This window comes from Oratosquilla oratoria, chromosome 11 (genome assembly GCF_046742065.1).
Source record: "Oratosquilla oratoria isolate Oo_2021 chromosome 11, ASM4674206v1, whole genome shotgun sequence".
NCBI classification, from domain to species: Eukaryota; Metazoa; Arthropoda; class Malacostraca; order Stomatopoda; family Squillidae; genus Oratosquilla; species Oratosquilla oratoria.
The window spans coordinates 58,869,977-58,897,817 of NC_134787.1; the positions used below are offsets into that span (position 1 = coordinate 58,869,977).

Sequence of the window (27,841 nt, forward strand, 5' to 3'; positions counted from 1 at the left end):
TCGTTCAACACCTCCCTGCCTCCCTTTTCTTCCTTCTCCACTTAGCCTACACTTGTAATTTCCACAAGACAATATGACACTCCACATCCCTCTCCCCATGAACACAACTCAATGGTGTAGAGGTACAGAGTTTGATCAATAATACAGTGATCCAAGTGAAAGTCCTGCTAGGGCCAAAAATTTCAGCACTATTACACTGTCAGCTGGCAATCCAACTCTGGTGGGCAAGGAGCTGGGTGTGAATATGTGTAAGGTCACAGCATTACCCATAGTCTGGACCATACAAGCTCTCATCCAGAAGGGTAATAGCAGGTGATTGCAAATCCAACACATGATCCAAGACCACAGTGAATCATATGTGTACCCAGAGCTCGTATAATCTTCCTTTTGGACAGCACTGTAGGGTCCACTATGTCCTCAAAACTACCTTTGTCCCAACCACCCTGGCCCAAGTATGCATCTATGCTTGTCTTTCTTCTTAAGTACTGTGTTTGCTATCATTTCCCTTCCAATACTACAAATGGAAACAAAGATAAAATACTCACCTAGAAGTTGGAGCTGGAGATACTTCATGCTTTGGTGGAGTCTTCCAACAAATGTAGTGCATGTCGCTACCAAGCAAACAAACTTCTTCCAACAACTGAAATCAAAAATTAAAAATCATATAGATTAGATGATATCCAACTTCAGGAACTCAACCTCCTCTTTTCACATATTTCAATTCCACTTGCTTTCTTGTTCCCTTTCTTAGCCCTCATCCCAACCACAAACATGGTTATCAAGAGCAGGATACCTAGTCCCATCACTGTCCTGTTTTAACTGCCATTTATAACCCAAGTGGGAAAACTGTGACAGTATTCTTTCTTCACCCTATCACAGAGGACTATACTGATAGACGAGACCAATATTTAACAACAGAAAAATTTCTGGCTAACCTTGACAATTGCTTTCATGGCTTGTGTCTTGAGACTGGGTTGATGACGCATAAGTTCATCCATAGCATTGCCAAGATTGGATGCTGTATCCCCCATGGGATCAGAAGACCTGCGGCGGCGCATGGCCGGCAAGTAATCAGGAGAAAGTAACACCTTGAACAGCCTCTCAAAAGGCTTGCAGGCCACAAAGGCTTGCAGCCCCCGGGAATTCAAGCAAAGGGCACTGAATACATTAGGAAGAGAACCTAGAACTTCTCTTGTTGCTGGAACCTGAAAAAGATGAAATAATAAATGGATGAGAACATCTGCTTTCACATACTACTCAAACAAGTGTATGTGTACATGCACAAACATATAAAGTATATTTATCTAGGAGGTTCCAGGGAGGGTGGAGGGGAGTGGAGTGTATTAGGGAAAGAATGGGTGGGAATGCTTTTTATGCCTTTTTCTTTTTGGCTACCTCCCTTGTAAGTGGGAAAAACCCTTTGGTATATGTATGTATATATATACTAAATAGCTTTTCCTGCATGCATCTACTCTCCACCCATCCCATACCCATTCAACACCTATTTTTTTTCTTTTCTGTCTTTTCTCCTGGTAGGTGAAGGGCCATTCCTAGCCCCCAACCCACTGCCTGGGTCAGAAGAAATACAGCTTCTGACCCAGGGAGAATAAACAAAGTAAATAAACAATAATATATAAACATATAAACATATAAACATATATATATATATATATATATATATATATATATATATATGCAATAAAAACACCAGGAGCGTGTGTTCACAAATGCGTAAATAACCACTAGGAAAAAGTAAACTAACGAAGCAGAGCGCTTTCGTGTAATTACATCTTCAGTGCAGATACAAAGAAGGAATTGTATCTGCACTGAAGATGTAATTACACGAAAGCGCTCTGCTTCGTTAGTTTACTTTTTCCTAGTGGTTATTTACGCATATATATATATATATATATATATATATATATATAATATATATATATGTATATATATATATGTATATATATATATGTATATATATATACAGTCCTACCTCTCATTAACGGACATTAATTAGCTGTGTTAGCGGCGTTTTCGCTGTGTTTTCAGTGTTTTTGGTGCTGTTCTTTAGTGAGTGCAATCACTATGCCACCCATAAACCACTCCAAATCAACGGATTATTCACATCAACGGATACCGTTACCCCCCTTTAAGTCCGTTAATGAGAGGTAGTACTATATATATATATATATATATATATATAGTATGTATATATATATATATATATATATACATAACATAAAAATAAAACATCAAAAATACAAAATTGATATAACCAATGATAAAATCAAATATAAACTACGTGTAATAAAAAATTAAAAGTCAACTTACATCTTTGATCAAGAGAGCATGTAACACAACATCCGTGAGTCCATTGTCTTGCAAGGACGATAAGAGTGAAGGTTCTCCGAAGACATAAACAGTAACCACATCTGTTGCTAATAAAAATAGTGATGGCCCATAGTATTCTGCATTACTAATGATATGCTTTAGGGAGGATGGCAAGGATCCTTCCATTAGGTGTCTCATACTCTCACTAAATCCAGGTTCCTGAATTGCCTTTTTGAGAAAGTTTAACATCGATTTTAATAATGCAGCCCTTTGTGGCAAACATGAATGCGTTGTTTTAGCTTCACTGTAGTCTGGACGTGTTGCTGATGGGGTTCCTGATGTGCTTGCACCAAGATTAAGTTCTACGTTGTCTACAGGCTCTGAAGTATCCATGGGAGAATCCGATGCTTCAGCTTGAGTATCTACACTATCTGCAGGAGTCTGTGAAGCGTCTGTCGTGATTTCTTCTGCTGGAGGACCAGGAGTTTCTACACTTCCACTCGCTCCATTATTGCTTTCAGCTTCAGCAAGTGGAGCAGGCAGTTGTATGACAAAGGGCTGTTCCTTTCGACACTCCTCCACTTCAATCTGCAAGTGTGCAAAAATGTATCAATAAATGTACATAAACACCCAAACAAACACAAACAATGCACACACACACACACACCCAAGAGGGAAAAAGCTGTTGATCTAAAGTCCAACAAACAATCAATGACCTCATTCACTCTCACTCTCTCTATCTTTCACTCTCTCTCTTTCACTGACTCTCCCTCTCTTTCACTGACTCTCCCTCTCTTTCACTGACTCTCTCTCTCTCTCTCTTTCACTGACTCTCCCTCTCTTTCACTGACTCTCTCTCTCTCTTTCACTGACTCTCTCTCTCTTTCACTGACTCTCTCTCTCTCTTTCACTCACTCACTCTCTTTCACTGACTCACTCTCTCTTTCACTGACTCACTCACTCAGTCACTCGCACTCACTCACTCTCTAATATACCCCTGCCACCAGCTCTCATGCAGGTGGCACTGATCCCTGAGGTATTTGGTGTTGTGTGTGTGATGGCAGAATCTAGGGCAGTTTCCGTAACCAGGCCAATTCTGTACTGGTTTTCCTAGTGCTCAATATTGATCTGAATGCAAATGTGCTTCTACGGTTTTTATTTATCTTAGGATGTATTTTTCTGTAGAGCTGATATATGGGGATGGAGGGCTATACAATAGAGTAGGGAGTTTGTTGGTCAGTCTTCAAAATCTTGTTTTGTGGTCTAAGTGTGAATGTGGTTTTATGTTAATGGATTGTGTGGTACAGATAGCAGATTACCATAAACATTTGAGTGGTATGTGGCTGGTGTTTTTGTTGTGTTCAAAAGGTCATGCTTGTGTAATAACAGTAATAAACCACAATTAAATCCCTTTTAGATCTTACCTCTAGTCGTCTGATGAATGCTGACAGACCTCCGTGGGTTTGGAAGGCATGCATATCCATGTTGGTAATGAGGTCTATCACACGCACAGCTCTTGTGACAAACTGAAAAGAATTGGTTACTATTAGTACAAAGATGAATGCATCAATGCTGGCTAAACTTCTGGACATTATTCAGAATCTAGTGTTATCGTTTACTGCTCGCTCAACATGGCTTGCCATGGAGCAAGTGCAGTATCAAATTTGCGCAGTGATTATCATCATGTACTTATATATAAACAATGCCTATGTAGCCTTACATGGGGGGTCTACAATTGATCCCAAAGACCTAATATCAACACTTCCTGATCAAGGTGAGAGGGTTGACAGATTTTGAAAAATAGGCAGCTTCACTGTCCATCTTAAAAGGACCACCACAAACAGATACACATAGTTAATAACCTCACCATCCCACTCCCACATAGTGGGAACTGAGAAGCCTCTGACAGAACAAAACACTGAGTTGCAGCAAGCCACTGGGTTTTTGAGGTTGATGGGGTGTAATGGTGACATAATATTCCTTGTGTATTGTATATACTGTATGTATTTGTAATATTGTTTATTTCATATTGTATATTTAGTGCATTACTGTGAGAACCAAGTGTTCATATTAAGTGTGTATGTTTTTCCCCGCCAAGTCTGAGCTTGGTGGCGTGGCTTGGCGTCGGAGTCAGTCTTGATTCTGCTTATGAAGCGACCACATGCTTGTTTCTGTTGTGTTTCCTCACATTGTGACTAATACAGTATTTTGCATTGTTGATATGGTTTCATTGGCCACCCTGTACAGAGGGAGTTATTTCCCCACCTGGCCAGGGCTGTCAGGAACCAATGTGACATACCCTGCAGCAGGTCCTGAGAATCAAACTCTCAACCACCTACTCATGAATTCGACACTCTATCCACAGGGCTACTGTGCAGCCCTCTTGGTAATAACCAACCCAATAAAAGAACATTCAACAATCTCCTTCAAAGAACTTTTTCATGAACTACCAACATCCATTCACTACTTACTGTGATGTGATCAGGTTCGTTCCCTCTCCAGTTAACAACCTGGAGAAGAGCTTCCATCATACCACAGGATACCAATGCTTCACCACCAGCTTCGTAACTTGCCAAGTGATATAAGAAGGAAAATAGAGCTGTTGCCAGTGGAGCTGGGAACGGATTAGGTACTGGAGGCACTGCACATGTTAAGGTTGCTATACAAGACCTGACAAGCACTGGCAGGAATCCATGATAGGATGAGGCACCTGTCACATCCATGATTGTGCTCAACCTGCAAAAGAGCAATTATTCAACTCAATACTTATCATACATGAATATAACAAAGGTCCTTTCCCCTTGAAAAGGATTTTGAGCAAGAGGGAAATGTCCACTAATTACTCCACCCTTTGTCTAACATTCCAAATGTTACCCACCTTATCCAGGTGCCTTACCAGCTTTTATCTCTTTCTATGCTTTTTGTATACCCACTTTTGACATAGCTTTATCATTCTCTCCTCCCATCAGTCTTCCTCCTGCATCTCCCACTGCCATAATCAGAGCCTCCCTCCCCAGACCCCGATACATTCAAGTGTTCCTTCGAATACTTAAACCATCTTCCATTCACTGCCATCATTTCCACAACACCTGACCATATGCTCCTTTTACCCTCTCGTCTCTGACTCGCATCCAAGATTTTTTATTTTTCAAAATTCTCAAAACAGTTATCCCCCTTTTCATGAGCTCTCCTCTTGGCCTCCTTTATTTTGCTTTTTGCTTCCACCCTCTTTATTCTCTATCCCTTACATGCTTCTTTACAATCATTCATGTTTCCCTTTCTCCCACCATTGCCCTCATTCTACCATTCACTGCATTTCCAAGTGTTCCCATCTCCCTCATCCCACACTCCATTTTAAAACTAAACATGTAAATCTTAAAGTGCAGTGATCAAATAGAACTGGTTTTCATGCTACACTTACTTTGGGAAATTTGGCATTCTCTCCAGATGGATAATGGAAGTCAGAGTTCTTAGTGTAGCTGCCTTAATTTCAGTAAGTTTGGTATCACTCAACTCTAAAACATCTACAAATTCATCAAGAAGACCAGAGTACAGCACAGTGTTTGCATTATCCTGTCAACAAAGAAGATTTTACAAACCCTCATCTATTTAGGAGCATCAGTAATGTATATCAGATATACCTTACATCAATGGTGGTCAATAATAACCAATGGAAAAACCTTACCTGTAGAGCATTGCAGTACACTAATACAGACAGTGCTTGTAAACGTGCCTGCACACATTGTAGTCTTGTTTGGTAAGAGGCAAAACTGTGAGCTAACCTTATATGAGTGAAAAGAATCATCTGCAAAGAATACATGTTGTTAAATACACGTCAATGAACATATTTTCTGATTACTTAAAAATTATCATCACCTTATCTGTCAAATATCAAAAACTTACCTGTTTATCTGCTGGTACTTTATACACTTGCATTAACTCCTCCATAATGTGAGAAGGCGACTTATTTATACTCTGTATGTTGTCAATGTGTATGGTGATAATGGAGTTATTACTACCCACAGAATTACTGCCACTCCTGTTGTTGCTTGGTGTACTTGAACTCTGGTTGGTCGTCTCCATGGTTGGGTGTTGCTCTCCATAAAATTCGAAGTGCAATGTTGTTGCACTCTCAGGATATTGCTACCAAATGCAAAATTAACTGATTGAATTCCCTATTCCCTTCCTTTATATTCATCTGTTCTTTCCAAAAATCACAAATTATATAAGATTACCAAGATATGGAACACAAGCAAACACGTACAGACAATGGGAGATCTTGACAACACTGCGCCAGCCCAAAACCATTCTCCTTACCACCCCAAGACTCTGCTAAGTGCATCAAACGAGAAAGCAGGGCCTGGCGTGGTGCTGCTGCTAGGCGTGTGATGAAATTGGACCTGGAGAAATATGATGGGGACCTTGTGACACTATATTTGCAGTGCAATAATACAAAAGGCATTGAAAACAAATACGGAAAAATATGGAAAATCAACAAGTCTATAGAATTAGTAATAATATATACATATCCCAAGGGCTTTTTCCCCCTTACAAGAAAGGTAGCCATAGTCAAATGATATAATTACACTCATCCATTTCATCCCTACCCACTCCACTCCCGCTCCCATTTCCCACCCCTCCTTCCCTCTCTCTAACATACATACATATACCAATGGCTTTTTCCACCTTACTGGGGAGTTAGCCAAAGTCAAAGGCATAAATCCACTCCCACTCATGCCATCCCCACATACTCCACTCCCATTCACCACCCCTTCCTCCTCTTTTTCTTGGCTCCTCCTGGATGACAGGTTATCCCTGCATCTCACTCACTGCCCTGGCTCAGAAGCAATGTAGCAAGACACAGCATATCCCCAACAAAGCCACTTCATTTAATAAGTGACACCCCTCTCCATCCCCTCATGCAGAAAAATAGAAGGGGAGAAATCCTTTCAGGCTGCATCAAAATATAATTTACACATACTCCCTCACCCCACATCCCCCACCCACTCCCATGCATCACACCCTCTAACAATAGCAACAATAATAGGAACAATAACCATAGTAACAATTACCTATATATACACAAGGCATCTTCTCCCTTATAAGGAATAACAATAATGATAAAATCTATCTATCATCTGCTTCTTCCCCCCTTATAATAGTACCCAGTCAAGGCACACCCACACCCATCCACCACCCACTGTTCCCTTCTTATCTTGGCTCCTCTTGGACAAAGGGCCTACTTTGTCTCCTGACCACTGCATGGGTCACAACCACTGCAACAAGACCCAATAATGTCACAGCAGGGCCACCTCATTTAAATGTGGACCCTCACTTCACGTCCCCTCATGCAGAAAAGAAAGATGGGGAGAAATCCCTTCAGGCTGTATCAATATATCATCTATACACAACCCTCCTCCACTCACCCCTATCTCCTGCCTTCTCCCCTCTTCCTCAAAGGCCCTTCACCCCATCTATCCATATCATCCTTGGTCAACCCTCCATCAACTTCTGCTTTACACTATATTTTTGCTAGTGCTCTTTCACTTGTTCTTTTCCTATGCCAAATCATGTCATCATTCTTCAATCAACCAGCTTTCACCAACTCTCCTCTGTGCTTCACCTCAACATTCCTCACTATCCATCCTCATAACCCCTACATTGCAGTATATAATTACAATTCAATGTTACTATCTTGTACCTTTATTATCTTAAACCATGTTTTTGTATGATACTTATATTGGCACAGTTGGCTAGTACTGAGTGTTGAACAGAGTATGGTAAAAGTCCGGGGTTGGGTAATGAATAAGGGTGATTGCCAGACTGAGCATGGTAAAGATCCAGGAAAGGTCATTCAACCCAGACATTTTCAATTCCCCATCATTTGCAGTTCCCAGACAGATGTTCCCCCCACCCCTATTAGTCGGGAAATGGAGGGTCAACTGTACATCCTTCCATTATACACATTTTAAATAATCTCACCAGTCATTCAACTATAAGTATCATACCCTTAGTCAAATACTGCACACGATAAAAACCTAAATCCAAGTGCCTTCTCAACTTTCATTTCAATGTTCTTTGCACCTCTTATGATACATCCTTATTCTCTTCTCCCATCACATTTATTCTCCTGGAATCTTGAACTGCCACAAAGCCTTCCTATCCTCCTGTACCATCTACTACACAAAACACTATCACTGGAAACTTGTACAAGTAGAAAACAATCACAATTGAGAGAGAGAGAGAGAGAGAGAGAGAGAGAGAGAGAGAGAGAGAGAGAGAGAGAGAGAGAGAGAGAGAGAGAGAGAGAGAGAGAGAGAGAGAGAGAGAGAGAGAGAGAGAGAGAGAGAGAGAGAGAGAGAGAGAGAGAGTGAGAGAGAGAGAGAGAGAGAGAGAGAGAGAGAGAGAGAGAGAGAGAGAGAGAGAGAGAGAGAGAGAGAGAGAGAGAGAGAGAGAGAGAGAGAGAGAGAGAGAGAGAGAGAGAGAGAGAGAGAGAGAGAGAGAGAGAGAGAGAGAGAGAGAGAGAGAGAGAGAGAGACAGAGAGAGACAGAGAGAGACAGAGAGAGACAGAGAGAGACAGAGAGAGACAGAGAGAGACAGAGAGAGACAGAGAGAGACAGAGAGAGACAGAGAGAGACAGAGAGAGACAGAGAGAGACAGAGAGAGAGAGAGAGAGAGAGAACCCATCAGATGTGATTTATGAAGATGTTTGCATAAAGATCTTATCCAAGTGTGGAATAATTTCTAGAAAGGTAATTACTTCTTTTTCTAATTTAGGACATAACTTCGGATTTTACACCCAAGTCAATTTGCCACACAGCATCACTACATTCAATAGGGATAATTTCCTTTCATGCATGATGCTTACCTTTTACTAAACATATATAGCAGGTTGAGAACAGCCAAAACAATAGTCATATTAGAAGATGACAGGAGTGTAATGAGGTGTTCTACTGAGGAGTAGAGATGGCGGGAGAAGGAGTGCTCCACAAGCAGGGTGGTGAAGTGGAGCACCCACACCACCAAATCTTGGGTCTGAAATGAAAATTAAAAATGGCCATATACTTTCTACCATTCTACAGGGCATCCATAAAGTCTGGACACATAGGTAAAAACTTAATACACTTTATTTTTATTCAAATAACATCTTCAATATATTTTCCATCATTTGCAATGCAAATATTAATGCATTTTACAAAATTTTCATGAACTTGATGCAATAAAATTTTGTTACCCTCAATCTGCATGTATGTACCCTCAATTTTGGCACATTCATTCCTAACTCGCTGAGTCATGTGCATTAAGTCTTATTTTTACCGAGTACACTTTCTCCTTTAGCATACCCCAGAAAAAGATATTAAAAAACTTAAATTAAATTCCCTGTGGTGGGGGAAAAGAATACTGCCACCAAGTTTCCCACTTGGATCGTAAGAGGCGAGAAGAAAGGGACGGGGAGAGGGACTAGGCATCCTTCTCCCTGTAGCCCCACGGGGCATATTCCTAAAAAGAAAAGTGAAGGCATAAGGGGTGCTGGAGGGCCTCGGGCCAGCACCCTAAGGTTTGGGTCTTTTAATGTGCGTGGATGTGGTACAGATGAGAGTAAAAGGGAAGAGATAGGTAGTATGTTTGTGAGAAGAAAGATGGATGTGTTGGCTTTGAGTGAAACTAAGTTGAAAGGGAAGGGTGAGTGTAAGTTTGGGAGTGTAAGTGGGAGGTTATCAGGAGTGAAGAGAGGGCGAGGGAGGGAAGGGGTGGCTATTCTAGTAAGTGAGGAGATAGGTAAACAGGTAGTGGAGTGGAAGGAGGTTTCCTCAAGGATAATGTGGATGAAGGTGAAACTGGGAAAGGAGATGTGGGTCTTTGTAAGTGCACATGGGCCTGGCAGTGAAAAGAGCGTGGAAGAAAGGGAGGCCTTTTGGATAGATTTAAATGAGTGCATAGAGGGTTTAGGAAGAAATGTCAATGTAATAGTACTGGGAGACCTTAATGCTAGGGTAGGAAATGGTCCAATCGATGGAGTGGTTGGGAAGTAGTTCCAGGAAAGAATGGTAGTGGAGAGTTGATGGTGGAAATGTGTCTAGAAAGAGAGTTGATGATAGCAAATACAGTGTTTCGGAAGAAAGTCAAGCATAAGTACACATGGGAGAGGGTGGTGGAGGGAAGGGTGGTAGATAGAGCGCTAATGGATTATGTAGTGGTAAATAGGATTATGATAGGAAGAGTTAAGGATGTACATGTGCTAAGGGGAGAGGGTGGGGGAATATCAGATTTTTTGGTGGAAGGTAAGCTGAGAGTGGAGGATAGATGGAGAAAGAGGAAAGGGACAAAAGGTAGGGAGGTTCTTAGAGTGAACTCCTTGAATGAAAAGGAAAAGGAGAAGGAGTACGAAAAGAAGCTGAAGGAGTGGGGAGTAAAGGATGGAGCAGAGATGGGGGTGGAGGAGGAATGGGGATGGTTCAGGGAGGGAGTCTTAAAGTGTGCAAGGATGGTGTGTGGAACAAGAAGGACAGGGGGAAATAGAAGAAAGGTTAGTGAATGGTGGGATGAGGAAACAAAGAAGGTTGTAGAAGAGAAGAAGCGAGCTTTCACAGATTGGTTTCAAAATAGGACGGGGGAGTCACATGAGACGTACAAAGAAAAGAAAAGAGAAGTAAAGCAAAAGGTAAAGGAGGCAAAGAGGAGAGCAGATGTGAAATGGGGTAGGAGTATGACAGAAAATTTTGAAAGTAATAAAAAGATGTTTTGGAAAGAAATTAAGAGGAAGAGGAGGCGAATCAAGTAGGGAAGAAAAGGTAAAAGGTACAGATGGAGAGATGATAATGGAAGAGATGGCAGTAAGGGGAAGATGGGCAGAATATTTTAGGGAGTTGCTAAATGTGAAGGAGGATAGGGAAGGAAAGATAGCTGCAGTGGGAAATGCGAAGAAAATGAGAGTGATGAGTGAGGAGAATGGAGGAGAAATAAGGAAGGATGAGGTGAAGGCAGTTGTAAAGATTATGAAAGCAGGTAAGGCACCTGGTCTGGATGGATGCCATGCAGAATGTCTGAAAAAGGGAGGTTCAGTGATGGTGGACTGGTTGGTGAGGTTATTTAATGTTTGCTGGAGAGAGGGTAGAGTACCGGAGGACTGGAGAAGTGCCTGTATAGTTCCTCTTTACAAGGGAAAAGGGGACAAGTGTGAATGTAGTAGTTTCAGAGGGATTAGCCTGTTAAGTGTAGTAGGGAAGGCTTATGGGAGGATCTTAATTGAGAGGATTAGGAGAGGAACAGAAGGAGTAATTGGTGAGGAACAGTGTGGATTTAGGACAGGTAGAGGTTGTGTAGATCAGATCTTTGTGGTAAGACAGATATGTGAGAAAGCTATAGGAAAGGGGAAGGATGTTTTTTGGGCTTTTATGGATCTGGAAAAGGCTTATGATAGGGTAGACAGAAAGGCATTGTGGGAGGTTATGCAGATATATGGGATAGGAGGAAAGCTTTTGGGAGCTGTCAAGAGTTTTTATGAGAGTAGTAGAGCTTGTGTCAGGATTAGAAATGGAGAGAGTGAGTGGTTTGAGGTAAAGGTGGGACTTCGTCAAGGATGCGTTATGTCGCCCTGGCTGTTCAACTTATACATGGATGGGGTGGTGCGAGAGGTGAATGCTAGGGTAGTGGGTCAGGGATTGGAGATGGTTAAAGAAAATGGAGAAAAGTGGGAGGTGAGCCAGCTGTTGTTTGCGGACGACACAGCGCTTGTGGCAGGGTCAGAGGAGGGATTGAGGAAGCTGGTGGCAGAGTTTGGGAGAGTATGTGATAGAAGAAAGCTAAAGATAAATGTGGGTAAAAGTAAGGTGATGAGATGTACAAGGGGTGAAAGTGGCAGTAGACTGGAAGTGAACATTAAGGGAGAGCGACTGGAGGAAGTGGATAGTTTTAGATACTTGGGTGCAAGTGTAGCAGGAAAAGGTGGAGTGAAGGTGGAGGTAGAATGTAGATTGAGAGAAGCGAGTAAATGCCTTGGTGGATTAAAGAGTGTAATGAGGAATAGACATTTGGGAATGGATGCGAAGAGGAGACTGTATGAAGGAGTGATTGTGCCAACAGCACTGTATGGGGCAGAAACTTGGAACATAAGAGAAGAAGAGAGAAGGAGTTTGAATGTGTTTGAGATGAGGTGTCTGAGAAGTATGGTGGGGGTTACTAGGCTGGATAGAGTGAGAAATGAGGTGGTGAGGAGAAGAACAGGGGTGAAAAAGGATTTGGGAGATAGGGTTGATGAAAGAATATTAGGATGGTTTGGACACATGGAAAGAATGAGTGAAGAAAGACTAGTAAGAGAGGTATGGAAGGCAGATGTGGAGGGAGTGAACATGAGGGGACGTCCTAGGATGAGGTGGATGGATGGGGTGAAGGGGGCTTTGGGGAAGAGGGGAATGTCTGTTGAGGAAGGAAGGGAGAGGACGGAAGACAGAGGTGAGTGGAGAAGGGTTGTATATGGATGATGTTGTGATTATATGAGGAGGAATGGGCGGGGGGGTGTGGGGTAGTATGTGTGAGTAATTTTTGACGCAGCCCGAAGGGATTTCTCCCCGTCCTCTCCTTATATGCAAGGGGGGATGGAGAGGGGGGGTCGCCGATTAAATGAAGCGGCCTTGCTGTGGATGTGCTGTGTCTTGCGACACTGCTTCTGACCCAGGGCGGTGGGCAGGGTGCAGGGATGACCCGTCATCCAGGAGGTGCTCAGATGAGAGGAAGGGTGGGAGGGGTGTGGAGTGTATTTAGGGATGAAATGGGTGGGAGTGTTTTTATGCCTTTCCCTTTTTGGCTACCTCCCTTGGAAGGGGGAAAAAGCCTTGGTATATGTATGTATGTATGTATATTAATTTCACTATAAATAAAAAATATCCAATTACTCTGTGTCCAGACTTTATGGACACCCTGTATAAGAATAAATGTGTATCAGTGTAAATGTGTGTATTTACATAATTGTGGTATAGAAGAAAGAAGCAAACTAGTGGGGTCCTGTCTCCTGGTTTACAATTTGTTATACTTTGCTTCAAATTCATGTATGGTTCTAAGTTGGTCTATATCCTCATTTCCTAATTCTCAGATTTAGATTTGAATTAATGTATTGTTCCAATCTGGGCTGTATAACCTTCCAAGCTATTCCAAGTACTATTTCATCTATTTGGAAAGGTGCATTTTTCAAATAATTTAGACATTTAGTTTTTCCAAACTTTTGGACAATATCTCAAAGCTATCCCATCCCTAATCAAGAGATCATTACACTGTTGACTACATTCTCAAAATTTTCTTCCATCCTTCTTGCATATCTATTTCCTACTTTTGTATTTTTTTTTTTGTTAATTTGGTCATTATTTTGCCATCCTACTACTGTGATCCATTTTCATTCTCCTAGTACTTCTTTTATTTCTCTACCCTTGTCAATTTTCCACGTTTTCATTTTCTTTCTGTTCCACAGCTGTAGTTGTTCCTCCTTTTGTAATTTCAACCACCCTTTTTTTTTGTTTAAGTTCTCTATTTTCTTCACTTTCTCTTAGTTTTTTTCACTGCTTTATTTCACATTGCCCTCTACCTTATTGTTCTCTTATCTGAACTTATATACAACCTTTTATTTCAAGTTCTATTTTACATGGTTTCTTTTCTATGCTATTTCATTAAATTTACATTTCAAGTCTTCTACTTTTGCCACCTGGTCAATCATTTGTTTCACGAGTGATTTCATATCATTTCTAGTCTTCACATCTTCCTGGTCTTCTCCTCTGCTACATTTTGTTCTTTTTCAACAATCTCATAGTTTCCAGTCTTGTATTCAATTGGTGAAGACCATTCAGCTAAATCATAAATCTTCCAAAATCACATCCTGTTTGGGTCCATCCTCAACAACAAATTCACCTCTGCTATTGTTATTTAGTGTTATGTGTTTGTGTTCTCCTTACATTCAAATTTGTGAAGACCTTGTACTACTTACTTTCATTTTAAATACACAAATTGCACTATTTATGTTAGCAGTCCTAAATCATGACCACATATCACTCTACTACCCAATATTCCAACTGGATTACTTATTGGACTTTTCAGAATTGGGTCACACATATGCTTCTTCCAAGAGAAAAGTTCCTATACGTGTACAAACATAAACCAAAGGCCTTTTGCCTCTTACAAGGGAGGTATAAAAAAAACAAAGGCATAAATCCACACCCACCCATTCCATCCCATTCACCCAACTCCCTCCCTCTTATCTTGGCTCCTCCTGATTGATGGGTTATCCATGCATCTCACCCACTGCTGGAAGGAGCCGCGGGGGGGATAATTTAATGATGCAGCCTTGCTGTGGATGTGCTGTGTCTTGTGACACTGCTTCTGACCCAGGGCAGTGGACACGATGCCGGGATGACCCATCATCCAGGAGGAGCCAAGATAAGTGGGAGGGAGGGGGGTGAATGGGAGTGGAGTATGTGGGGATGGAATGGGTGGGGGTGGATTTTATGCCTTTATTTTTTGGCTACCTTCCTTGTAAAGGAAAAAAAATAGGTATATGTATAAATAATAACAGAAACTTCATGGACTTTCACCAAAAATCTCAATACTTACTCTAGCATTGTATGGAAGGTCACATGCCAGGACCCATTTGTCCTCTTCCTTTTTGGCAGCAGCATCAAGTATGGTGTCAAACCTATGCAAAACAGAATTTTTATTCCTCAGTGATATTCAGTATGAAAACCTACATCTATAACATAATACCTACAACCATTAAAAGAATGTCATTAACATGAATCTTCTGATATCTAAATGCCACATTAATTCTTAGTTTCCTTAATGATAAAGGTCAAGATACAATTGTGGTCTTCATAATTGCATAAGCTCAACAAGAACAGTAAATCTTACCTGTCCAATACATCTGTCCAATGGTACAGCTCACACTTGCCATAACTCCATGAATCTACACTGCTCAGTACACTGAACAGTTCATCATCACTACATGTTCGAAGTTTCTCAATCAGCCACCCACAATCCCCTGGCTATTGATCAAAACAATATTCAGTGAATATGGTTACATCAAAGAGAAGTCCATTAATCAAAACAAATGCAGATATTGAAATAGTTCACATAACACCTCGGAAAAATTTACTATTTCATGAAACTTCTACAAGTACACAAAATTAACTTACTACTTCTGAACTGCTTTTCTTCAATTTGCTGCGATCAATCTTCATTTTGGCACAAGTGCCAAGGCATAAACAATTCACCTAGTCTTCATTCAGCCTGCAAAAACCAAACAGCAAAATTTAGTCTCATCCATCTAAAGCTAAATCTGGGGCATATTTTTTTTTTTTTTTTTAAACAATTCCTGGGAATGATACAACATTGGAGGATAAATAAAACATTAACACTTTCTAACATAATTCTTCTTGCCAAACTGAGAACCAAATTAAGCACTAAATGTATTCCGAACACATTACTCAGATCAACTTCTCACCATAAGATCTGGTAAAGACCACAAGAGAACTAAACTACTTAGTCTACATTTGCCTTGAAAATATATAAAAAGATGAATAGATAATAAAAAATCAATAAATAAATAAATAACAAGTTTGAATGGGGCCACCAATGGATAACCGAATGTGTTGGTACTGGAAGATGAATGTTAGAATCATCTTCCTGCCACCCACCTTCAAGATCCTGTCAACATTCTAATTTTCATCTGGAGGTCCAACCCCAAGGACCTAGCATTTTTGCCTCCACATTAGACCTAAGATCTATCAGCTTCAATTACATTTCCTCCACTTTTTTATATGGGGGGGGGGCTCTGCTCCATTCACAGGTGGTGTTAAGGTTAAGGAGTGGAGCAGGGATATAACAGAAAGACAGATTTTAAGAGCTGCTACTCCCTTTTACCACCGTTTTGGTTGTAATGCTGACTTTTGCATAATGTTAATACAACAAACACAGTTCTCTCCAGTTCATATGACTTATGACTTAACATGTATGCTTAGTTTTCAAATCAGATGTGTACTACTGACAGTCCCAACCCAAGTGACATCACACAAACCCATGCCACCTATGCTTGAGGGCCAGTTTGAAGACGGCCACAGTTTTTCTGTGTACAATCAATCCAATGCCTCAGGTCTCTTTTGCAGGAGACCCAAGGCTGAAGCATACACAGTCATGCAGAGTCATTTTGACTGGTGGTGTAAAGTTAACACCATCAATAATCTTTCAAAGGAAACACTTAAGATGCCAAAAATGTTGTTGTCAACTCTATACCACCAGTCAAAATTATGCCATGTATGATGTTTCAACCAGAAATATACGAAGGAAAACATTCTCCCAAAATTCATGAAAATACATTGTGTGTATATGAGTGGAGTAGAAGAAAAACTGGAAACTGAGTCTATACATTTCAACTGTAAACTACAGTCCTCTTCATAAGTACAGAAAAAGAGAAGGGTGCTAGACTTATGCAGCATCCTCTTACAAAGAGGGACAGGGGTATGACTAAAGGATGCCTACCCTGACTCGAGTGGTGACCAAGGAAACATGAGGTGTGGAGTCAGGTGGAAGATGCCTGTTGACAATGTTAATGATGAAAAGGACTGAAATTATGTCAGGAGACCACTGCCCCTTTGAGATGTTCATATTTGGTAAGTATTATATTAGTGTGGATTCCATCATTGTCCTCCTGAACCCACAACCAGATTTATATAAGAGAGCAGCTTTGTCACAGTCAAGACAGTGATTGAACTTATTCGCATGCTAGAACGCTGCTGAACTCACTTTACTGTATCTGATGGAATGTTTGTGTTTGTCCAGCCATGTCCCCAAGTCTCTCCCTGTTTGACCAATGTAAACTAAATCACATGTAAGGAATGTGATTTAGTTTACAATTGGCCACATCAATATTGAGAATCAAGATGTGTTACAGTACTGACAACTTAAAGCTTGACACAAACTTCAAGATGCCATCCGTTTTTGTTTGTTGTGGAAGATAAACTAATGGAAGTCTGAGGATGGACCTATCTTTAATGTAGAGTAGTAGGAGTAAGACTAACACTAAATACAGCATCTTATATGAGTGCATTTCAATCTTAGAAAAAAAAAAAAAATACAAGGCAGTTCTGTTACTACTGTTAACTCCCAGTATGTTTATGTTCTTTTTTAAATACTGTACCATATTTTACCATATCTGCAAGTTTGAGAGCATGTGGCCATATCAACATCAAGATATTAAGATGTCCAACATCCCCTGGATAACAACATGAGCTACGAGGCAGTTCATGGTGTCTTAAAGCTTGAGTCATGCTGTCAGTAGGGTATCACATCTTGATTATCTCAATATGAATGCAGCCAAAGGCTTTAAAAATTATAGAAATGATCAAATAAACTACGGCACAAATAATTTATTTGTGCCAATATCAACTTAAAAAAACTAGTATCACGAAAATTGTCTGTTGTTGTAATTAGTTCAACCATAAATAAACACAATCATACAACCATCCCCTAAATCTTGGTACAGTATTAATATAATAGTTATTACTTAAAAGAATGTTCTGTAATGTAGCCCTAAGTACATATAAGAGCATGGGGCAGACATAAACAACTGAAGCACCAAAAGCTTCTAGTGTTGCCACATTTCCAAAGGAATTTTCATATTTTGATCAAAATCTTTATTCTCCATAATTTGTCTGTTGTTACCATGTCCATTGCTTCAGTGTTCATAGTTTTTGGGTCCTTTTGTATACGTTATACCAGTAGTATATAGACTGGACAGGATATTGATATGTATTTATCAGTGGTAGATAAATATTTACAAATACACTGTCCTCCGTACCAATCATAGCCAACCATGCACCATATTGTTTACAGTGTTTTCATTCTTTCTTTCTTTAGGGTGTAAGGGCATTCAGCCGGCTTGACTCACCATTTCCAACTCGGTGTGCAATCCAATGTTTTTCTTTAAAAATATTAGAGCCATTTCTATTTCAAACAATGTTTTTCTTTAATAAGATTAGAGCCATTTCTATTTCAAATTATAAGTTCTTGCCAAATCCAAATATAATGAAAACACAAATTAGGTTTGTCAGGCACATTTGTAGAAAACTGATCAGGGCCGATTCACACTATACAGTTCATCTTCATACAAGTGCGTTTCATTTGCCTTCCATCAAAATGTGTTCACACCATACGTTTAGGATGCGGTCAGTGTGCAGCTGTTGCTCCGGCATGGTGTCAAGAAAATATTGTATAAAGGAGCTTACTGCGATTGCTATTCTTTTAGAAGATATCGAGAGTAAAAATAAAAATAAACAGAAAATATCATAGGTTTACAACTGCCACAGGAAAAAGTCAAAGGGTGAATTTTGGACTCTCTACAAGCTCCTAGTGGCCTCTGCCCAGTTCTATTAACTTCTCATTGCTCATGACTATTTCTTCACTATGCAAAGCCAAAATTTTCCATAGACTGAAGGTAAGTCACACCCTCTTCCTTCTGTTACAGCCTTGTGACTGATACATAACAGCTTGGATGTGGAACATTTCTGTTCCATATATATTTCAGCCACGTGAGTTCCTTCCAGACACATCAAATATGTATAAACAAAAACTGTACAAAAGTAGAATGATAGCTGGAAAATATAGTTTGAACAGCTTCAATGACTTCATACATACATATGGCGAGTTAAACACCATATGAGGACGCCTTTATTTGTATGATGTTTCGCTTATTACAGCTTTTTCAAGTACGAAACGTCGTACAAATAAAGGCTCCGTCCTCATATGGTATTTAACTCGTCAGTCTTGTAGGCAACTGCTACTTTTATGAAAATACATACATATACCAAAGGCTTTTTCCCCCTTACAAGGGAGGTAGAGAAAAAAAAGTCATAAAAGCTAATCCTACCCATTCCATCCACCCCTTTCCCTCCCTCTTATCTTGGCTCCTCTTGGATGATGGGTCATTCCTGCATCTCGCCCACTGTCCTGGGTCAGACGCAGTGTCGCATGACATAGCACATTCACAGCATGGCCATTTCATTAAATCGGCAACCCGCCCCCCTCCATTCCCTCATGCAAAAATGGAGAAGGCAAGGAGAAATCCAGTCGGGTTGCATCAATTTATTTTTCATGTATACTCCCTCACCCACCTTCCCCCAGTGACTCAATGATTTCAATGTAAATATAATTTATATACAAAAACCAAACAAACGCGGGTATCATTTTAGATGTGCACACTTACTAGATACAGCATTAGAAAATTAAATATCAATTTTGTAAATTATAATACATGAACATAATATGCAATTTTCTTGGCAGAAATAAAAAACCTTGCTACAAGCAAATCTACTGTCAAACAAAGCCGCTAGGATACAGTCATGATGCCATGTTGTCATCTATCCAGTCTATCACTGTCAGTTAGATGATGGCTTTCACTTTGTGGACTGGATGTTCAACTCCAGGTGATGTTAATAAGTACTGCTACAAAGACAATGAGACTTCTTTGGACTTTTTGAGAGAACACAGGGTTCTACCGTCATCTGTTAATTCCCCAAGGTACAATAATAATCAGTCCACCAACATCCACATCTATGACAACTTAGATGATCTTTAGAATTTGAGGTACCAAGTTACTAAATATAGGTTAGTTAGGTTAGGTTAGGTTAAAATAGACAAATTTATCATACTATCATTTCTTCGACCTCGGCATCTATCAATACAAACATGGTGCATCATTCAACTACCGCGACTTTGTTCATTAATAAATCTGATTAAGCAATTTCTTCGTTATTGACTTCCGCCAAGAAAATCACATATTACATTTATGTATTATAATTTACAAAATTAATCATTAATTTTCTATTGCTATATCGTGTAGGTGTGCACTTCTAAAAATTAATCAAACAAACTGTATCTGAGCTGTATAGTGTGAATTGGTCCTCTAAAGCAAAATAGCATCAGCCCTGTCATACCAATCTAGTTCCTTTCCCATCAATCAAATATTTCCTATAATGCTGTAATCAAGAGTTCATATCAAACCATAAAATATACATACATACACCAAGGGCTTCCCCCCTCCCCCCCCCACATGGGAGGAAACCAAAGTCAAAAGACGATAATTCCACTCACTTATTTCATCCCTTCCCACTCCACTCCCATTCACCTCTTTTCTTGGCTCTTCCTGGACAACAGGTCATCCCTGCGTCTCACCCACTGTCCTGGGTCAGAAGCAATGCAGCAAAACACAGCACATCCACAGCAAAGCTGCTTCATTAAATCAGCCAACCCCCCCACCCCCCACCCACCCCATCTCCATCCCCTCATGAAGTAAAAAAGATGGGGAGAAACCCCTTCGGGCTGCATCAAGATATCATTCATACATAACCACTCCCTAACCCCCCCCATTCCCAAACCAATCCCATGTCTCACAGCATCATCCATACACAACCATTCTCCACTCACCTACAATATGTAGCACATAAAAAAAAAATACCAGAAGTAAGCCAAAAGGTGCCACAATCTTGTGCAAGTTTCACATTTTGTAGAGATAAGGACTTTAGCTTTCTTAAAAACTATTGCCATGGAAACCAGAGGTGTGCAGTATACACAGGTGTGCATTGCCAGAAAATACGTTAACAATAACAATTCAGTTTAACATCACAAACTCCCCCAAATCAGGAGGCTTGGACAGTGCCTCTTATATTTAATAAACTGTGCCCATAATCTAACTTGCTGTAGCAGGGTTCAGACTACCGTCAACTCGACCTATGCTACAAGTAACGACACTAATCCCCTTGGCCAGCAATAATATAATTTCATCACACATGATTTCCTGGCTCAATGGTACATAGTAATATTAATAATACAATATCTTCACTCTCACGGTTTTCCGACTTACTGGTACATAAGATTATGACCCGCTTTAGAAATATGAAATTGAACCATACTTCCAGTGTCCTGTGGGTTACATCTCAAACATGATATAACAGAGCACTTACATACACCTAGGTAATCCAACACTTGCCAACCACCACTTGTGCAGAATTTGAGCCCAGGAGATACACCCACTTCAGGAACTGGTGTTTTATGTCCTGACCCAAGCATTCTCACAAGTGGCCGTTGGCATGTATGGGATTAAGAGACCTGTGTGTAAACATAAGTGTATATGTACAAATATAAATATACATGCATACATATATACATACAAAAGGCTTTTTCCCCCTTACACGGGGGTTAGCCAAAAAGAAAAGGGCATAGAAATCACTCCAAAGAAGAGCCACCAAACTTGTTCCCCAACTAAAAGAAAAACCCTATAATGAAAGACTGGATGCTTTGGAACTAACCACCCTACAGGCAAGAAGAATACGCGGGGACATGATTGAAGTCTTTAAGATACTCAATGGAGAAGAGGATATAGACTGCAGGCAATTCCTCCAAATTGAACCGAGAGAAAGGTATGAGACCAGAGGGCACCAGTGGAAACTAAAGAAAACTAGATTCAGAACAACAAAGAGAAGCAACTTTTTTGACGCCAGAGTAGTAAACAAATGGAACAGTTTACCGGAAAATGTAGTTAATAGTTCAAGTGTCAACATGTTTAAGAATAGATATGACCGGTACATTGTAGAAAATCTGAGAAGAGGCTACTCTCAAGAGCTTTAGCTCCCTTGCCTCTTTGACATCACTTCGGTAAGCACTCCCACCCATTTCATTTCCCATATATTCCACTCCACTCCACCCTCCTCCCTCCCTCCTATCTTGGCACCTGAAAGAAATATACACAGGTTAAATATGTGTATAGACAAACACACACATGTTAATACACATACACACATATATACACATGCAGTAGAACCTCTGTTCTCTACCAAATAATTTGAGAATTTATTGCTTCAGTAGTTGACCAAAATATTGATTCTCAATCAACACAAACATAGGAAAATAAGGCAAGAGCGAAAGTTTTGTGGAAAAATTTCACCCTGATAGAGACTAGTAAATTTCTCTGATAAAAATGAATAAATATGCTTTGGTCCTCAACTAAATTGGTTTTGGGACAATTTTCTAGAACAGATTGTGGTTGAGAACAGAGGTTCTAATACACACACATACACATATATATGTATATTCATATGTAGATCAGTGTTGTTGTTGTTGTAGCACTATCAGTATAGTCAAGCTGATTACATTTATTTCACCTTAATTCATAACCACAGCCATTCTCACACACCAAAATTTCACACACACTTCTTCTCATGCATACAACCTAACCAAGTCAAATTCAGTCAACATGGTGAGATACAGAGGCTGTATCGTCTCTCAAGGGGGCTGTGTCCTGCAGTGGATTGAACTAAACAGATAATATATGAACAAAAATTAATTAACCCATGCCACTCTTGCCAAATAGCTTGTTTGGCAGCCACTGCAATTAGAAGTTCAAAATTATGTTCGTGAACAGTAAAGTAAGACCATCCAGCCAGCCACTGCACTGTCACTTTTAATTTCTTTTCTCTAATCCTTTGTGTATTACCTATATTGTATTGAATATTGTTATGCTGCACATGCTCATGATCCTTTCAGTTATCCAACCCGCAGTGAAAAATTTTTGATGACCCTGCCCTATATTTTCTCTTGATATGCATAGCAGCAGCTTTATTATGACACTATAAAAATTGCCTAAAACAACTTTGAAAAGGAACAAATTAAAAACTTCCTTCAGAAGATATAAGGTCAATCAAAGTTAAAAAGGTGATTAATTTGAAAACTGTAACTGATATCTGTAGTATCGTGCCCAAATCACCTCATTTATTTTAAATAATCAAATAAATTCTACACATTTACTGTTCTCCTCTTCCTACCACCTGTATATGTCAACTAAATTAATGCAAGATGAAAAAGAAACCATCTAATAAGGCATTTCAATTTACTAATGAAACCCACATCTGAAGTATGTAAATCAGACGTATTGTCCTCATCTCACCAAGGCTTTGGAAAACATTTAGCATTATGCCACGTCCACACGGTCGAGCACTGTCCACCGGGCACGAGGACTTTGCTCGACAACGGACAACAATTTCAGCGGGCAAACCATCAAACTGTCTGTTCCCGGCGCCATTTGCGGGCAGTGGATGGAGGGCTGACATCGCTACCAAACGCATGAGGTGAGGTGCGAGCAAAGTTAGCAAACCCGCTCAGTACAGACCTAAGTTACCTTACCATCATGCCCGCACCTAGTACTAGTGTGTACTGGTCTCGACCAGACGTGCTATTGGTGCTATGTTTTTTCTCATATTTGTCTCTTGCCTTTCTATATATGGCTCCACTTTCAAAAGGAGAACAGAAAAGATGCTTATGTTCATTCTCATGTAATTGCAAAACAATTGTTCATTTTCATCCTGCAATTCACGTAGGATTGACACTGAGCTTCCCATTAAATCACGCCTTTGTAACCACTCCCGGCATCAGACATGTCTCCGTGATTTCTTGTTTTTCATTTTTAATGCAGGCAGCAATTATAATGCTACCTTCTTTCCAAGTATGGCGGGAATCATGGTTATCGTACCGCACTGAACCACTCCCTCTCAACCTCTGCTTGCGGCCAACTAACCTCCAACCACCATTGTCAGCCGTGTGGACACTTCGCGGGCAGAGTCTGCGGACTTTGCCCAGTAAGGGCAAAGTCTGCCAAGCACAGCTCAACCGTGTGGACGCGGCATAAAGCAACTAAAATGGTACTTCAACTTAGGGTTATCTACAAATACTGCATTCCCTAACTTTTACAAGATCTTGAGGTGATTTGACTTAGGCACAAAATCATAACTTAGAAGTACAACTGACTATTCATTGAGGATATTACAAAATTATGCTAATGAAACCTGAGGAGACTTGAAGAGCTTCAGGGCCATCAGTATCAGATTAAATTCAAAGACAGTATTGATAAATTGTGAATGGATCAAACTATAAAGAGTACAAATAACCACCACATACAGCCAACAAAACAACCCAATTCCTAGACTGGTACTGTATCTAGGCCTCTTCCAGAGGACATCTAAGAGTATATATGACTTATCAATCAAATTATTTAGATCTCTCTTTTTACAGGAGGACCAACATGACTCCCAGGTACCAGTAATCAACAAGGAACCAATTATGGGTACCTGTATGTGGTGGTCCTGCAAAATGACCTATTTGATCTCTGAAGAATTTTGCTCTTGGTGAGCACAGCTAAAGTGGGCCTCCACTTTAGTCAGTCAAATATGCTTCTCCAGCACTGCACAGGCTGTCCAGGCAGTTTGTAGAAGTGTTGGGGCTTGTCATATATTATTGCCAGCCATCTGTCCAACTGATGCTTGAAAGAGTAGCTTGTGACCCTTGACAGCTCCCAGATCACCTTTAGCAGAGCATCAAAACTATGAGCCCCGCTCCTTGTCAAATTGTTGAGCAGTGGTGTTCCTGTTCTTTGGGTTCTGGCTTGTCTTCATGATGAAGCACAGTCATCCTTTTCTTAAATGGTTATTTACTTCAAATCCCACATTAGGAGCAAAGCCTTCCAAGGTCTTCCATACAATGATAATGTAGCATTCATGTCTTCTTTGCAAGATATTTAAATTTAACTTTGCCAGCTGCTCCCAATAGTTCTTATATTGGAGGCCCAGATCTTGCTTCTGAAGGCCATTTGTATAGCTACAAATCTGGCTCTATCTTCTATTCTTTGTGGTGCCCAGACCTGACAGCAGTATTCAAGATTTGAGAGGACCAAAGCCTTCCAGAGTGTTAACATACAAGTCCTTTCTCTTATTTGAAAGGTCCTGATGATCCAAGCTTGCTGGTTGTTTAGATGATGCTGGTGGGAGAAACTTTTACACTCGTATCACCTCCCAGGTCATGCTAGTGTTCTTGAGGTTCATTGTCATGGTGGACCTGGTAGCTAGTGCCCTGTTTTAAGTCTTGTAGTGGGCCATACCTCTGATGGGAAGCAAAGCTACCCATCTTCAAAACTTGCCAATCCCCTCACTTCCATCAAGAAGTGCAGCCCTAAGAGGGCTTGCACTCTGTCCCGTGACTAGCCTCAAAGTCTGTCTCTATTACTTCAACTGTATTTCTAACATCTTGTGAACATTCAAAATGACACAGGTCATTATTTACCAAATTAAGTGTTCTTTTGCAACTACTTGGATAAAATGTGGTTGGGGGTGTCTTGTCTTCTTAATAATGTTTTCGTCATTTTCTTCGAGAACAATAGATCCAGAAGGGTGGGGACAGAATTGGGATCAACTGACTAAACCTCTGGGTTTCCTGTGCCTACCTACTCTATCTTGTTGTTCTAGGTTAAGTCTAGATTATATAATTATCCTACACTACTCTAAGCAATTTAATCTAACAAACAATTCATGACATGGGATTGTCATGGTTAAGACCTGACACCCAAAATTATACATGTAAAAAAGAAAAAACTATGGACAACCGGTAAACATTAATACCTGATCTTTTTCAAATTGTTCATGATAGTTCTGATGCCATGAGTAAATATGGTCTCCATCTAACTGAGCCACTGATATGCCATCAACAAGACTGCTCTTGCACATGTCAGAAGTAATGACAAACTTGGGGAAAGTCAGACGGTTAATCTGCTAAATGGAAAAAGATGGATAATCTTTGAATGCCAGAAAGCATTTACCACACAATTTCAGAGTTTTGATCCATTTCCACTTAATCTGATTCTTATCAATGTGAAAGTGATATGGTAAACATTACAGAGGACAAAGAAGAAGATTAATGTGAATCTTGTACCAAACCCAGGTCATATTCCTGAAATTACTCCTCAACAAGTTCACAAACTGTCATTCAGACTGCAAAACTATATTTGTCCATTTGTTTCACACAATAATTGGCATCGAGTTTAAGAAGCTGCTTTCTAAGTGATGTAAAACTATCCTTCATCATATTAACACTAAAACAATTATTTATCCTGGCCTACTAACAGAAAAGCCTCCAATGTTGAAACTGAATCGGTCTAATATCTTGCGAGTGTCTTTAGACACTTAATCTGCTCAAATCACTTGTGATACAAATTGGAATAAGCCAGTGTTTACAGGAAGATGGTGCTCGATCGTACACACCACTTCAGCTGTGACATGCACTTTTGAAAAACATGAATTTCACAGGTTCCTGCACCCTATATCTACCCAATACATACCTCTGCAATGATCAATCATCAAAATAATGACTTCACTTATACCTCAAATAATTTAAATAAAGATTATTAGCTACCATTGAGCTAAATAGGGTATGTCTTATTCTTTTGTTAGTGACAAGTAGAAACAAGACTCGTCATCTGTGAGGAACTCCGTCCAACTTATTTATTCCCGACTTTTAACATTGCTTGAACCTGCGTATAAAAGGTTTTGTTCCTTTTCGCCATATTCATTTCATAGGAGCCACGCTACTTACTCGAAGTAATTGAAAATAGGCAACATACCTTAGATCTCTCCACATTCAAGTATCGCAATAGGAAAATACACTGCGACTCAAACTTTGACGGGAGATGGCGCTGGGATCAATTGACAAATGAACAAACTTGTGCGCAGTGCCGCCACCTTCAAAACAATACGCCTAATAAAATAATTGAATAATGTAACTACTGTGGAAATTTCCTTATGCCTTCCCACTGTTGACCAAATGTAATCAGGAACTAACAGTACTCATTTTTTCGGGCCAGTGATACAGGAAGAATTCTGGCAAAGGTGTTTAACCCTGATAGAAAGTTTTACTCTGGACAGGACCTGCCATCACCGAAAAAAAGACTGAAAAAATGGAAGGAGGGAAGTAATTTGATGGCAGTGTTCAGATCATTACATGGAACTGCTAAAACTGAGAGAGATCTTGGTTTGGGACGAGAGAGTGTCATTCACGGGAATGAAATAGACCACGCCTGAGGGATATACAATTTCTGTAGAGAAGCACTGCAATAGCTTATAGTTGTAGTTAATAACATAGAATTCAAAATCAGGTATGGTAGTTGGAGAAACAGAAAGGAGCATGAACGTGTTGGTTCTTTATTGTATATTGCAAAATAACTGTATATTACAAATGCACATGTTGAGGTATTGACTGCATGGTAACATGCAGCTATAATGCTTCAGAGTGTTTCAGGGACTGTTTAAGGGCGCCCCTACGGATCAGAGACACACGTCATATGTCTATATTTGAAGAAAATGTCTACTCATAGAAGAATAATGCTCTTTTTGTAACACAATTGCATCTCCCTTATGCCGTTCCCTTGAAAATGTCCTTTGCCAATTGTATAACTATGCCACTTCCTATCGTTCTGGAACAGGGTAAGAATTTTGCCACCGTGTTCCTTATGGGAGCAGTGGCATGCAGAGAGGAAAGGGGGGCGAAGGGGCTTTGCCCCCGGCATCCAAATGGGGAGGGGCATTCCCTCATATAATCTGGGGAAAAGAACTTGATCAATTAGGTTGATTTATATCTAAATCGAATAGTGTCTATTTTATATTTCGT

General features: G+C 40.1%; 1 protein-coding gene across 6 annotated transcripts in view; it reads right to left on the reverse strand.

The window, feature by feature from the left end:
• Positions 1-26,870, reverse strand: part of HUWE1 (HECT, UBA and WWE domain containing E3 ubiquitin protein ligase 1) — a 98,872-nt gene extending 72,002 nt beyond the window's left edge. For 3 of the 6 annotated variants that reach the window (XM_076192955.1, XM_076192958.1, XM_076192953.1), the window contains exons 1-14: positions 26,799-26,870; positions 15,502-15,595; positions 15,218-15,351; positions 14,924-15,005; positions 9,198-9,364; positions 6,593-6,749; positions 6,232-6,471; positions 6,014-6,133; positions 5,750-5,901; positions 4,800-5,064; positions 3,753-3,854; positions 2,329-2,916; positions 936-1,205; positions 546-640 (exon numbers count right to left, since the gene is read on the reverse strand). In XM_076192955.1, coding sequence (XP_076049070.1) covers positions 546-640; positions 936-1,205; positions 2,329-2,916; positions 3,753-3,854; positions 4,800-5,064; positions 5,750-5,901; positions 6,014-6,133; positions 6,232-6,471; positions 6,593-6,749; positions 9,198-9,364; positions 14,924-15,005; positions 15,218-15,351; positions 15,502-15,546 — 2,417 coding nt within the window. In that variant the 5' untranslated portion in view covers positions 15,547-15,595; positions 26,799-26,870. Of the gene's footprint in view, positions 1-545; positions 641-935; positions 1,206-2,328; positions 2,917-3,752; positions 3,855-4,799; positions 5,065-5,749; positions 5,902-6,013; positions 6,134-6,231; positions 6,472-6,592; positions 6,750-9,197; positions 9,365-14,923; positions 15,006-15,217; positions 15,352-15,501; positions 15,596-26,301; positions 26,322-26,798 lie in introns of those variants that run through there. The other 3 variants (XM_076192957.1, XM_076192956.1, XM_076192954.1) reach the window with 2 other exon arrangements.
• Positions 26,871-27,841: the final 971 nt, after the last annotated feature.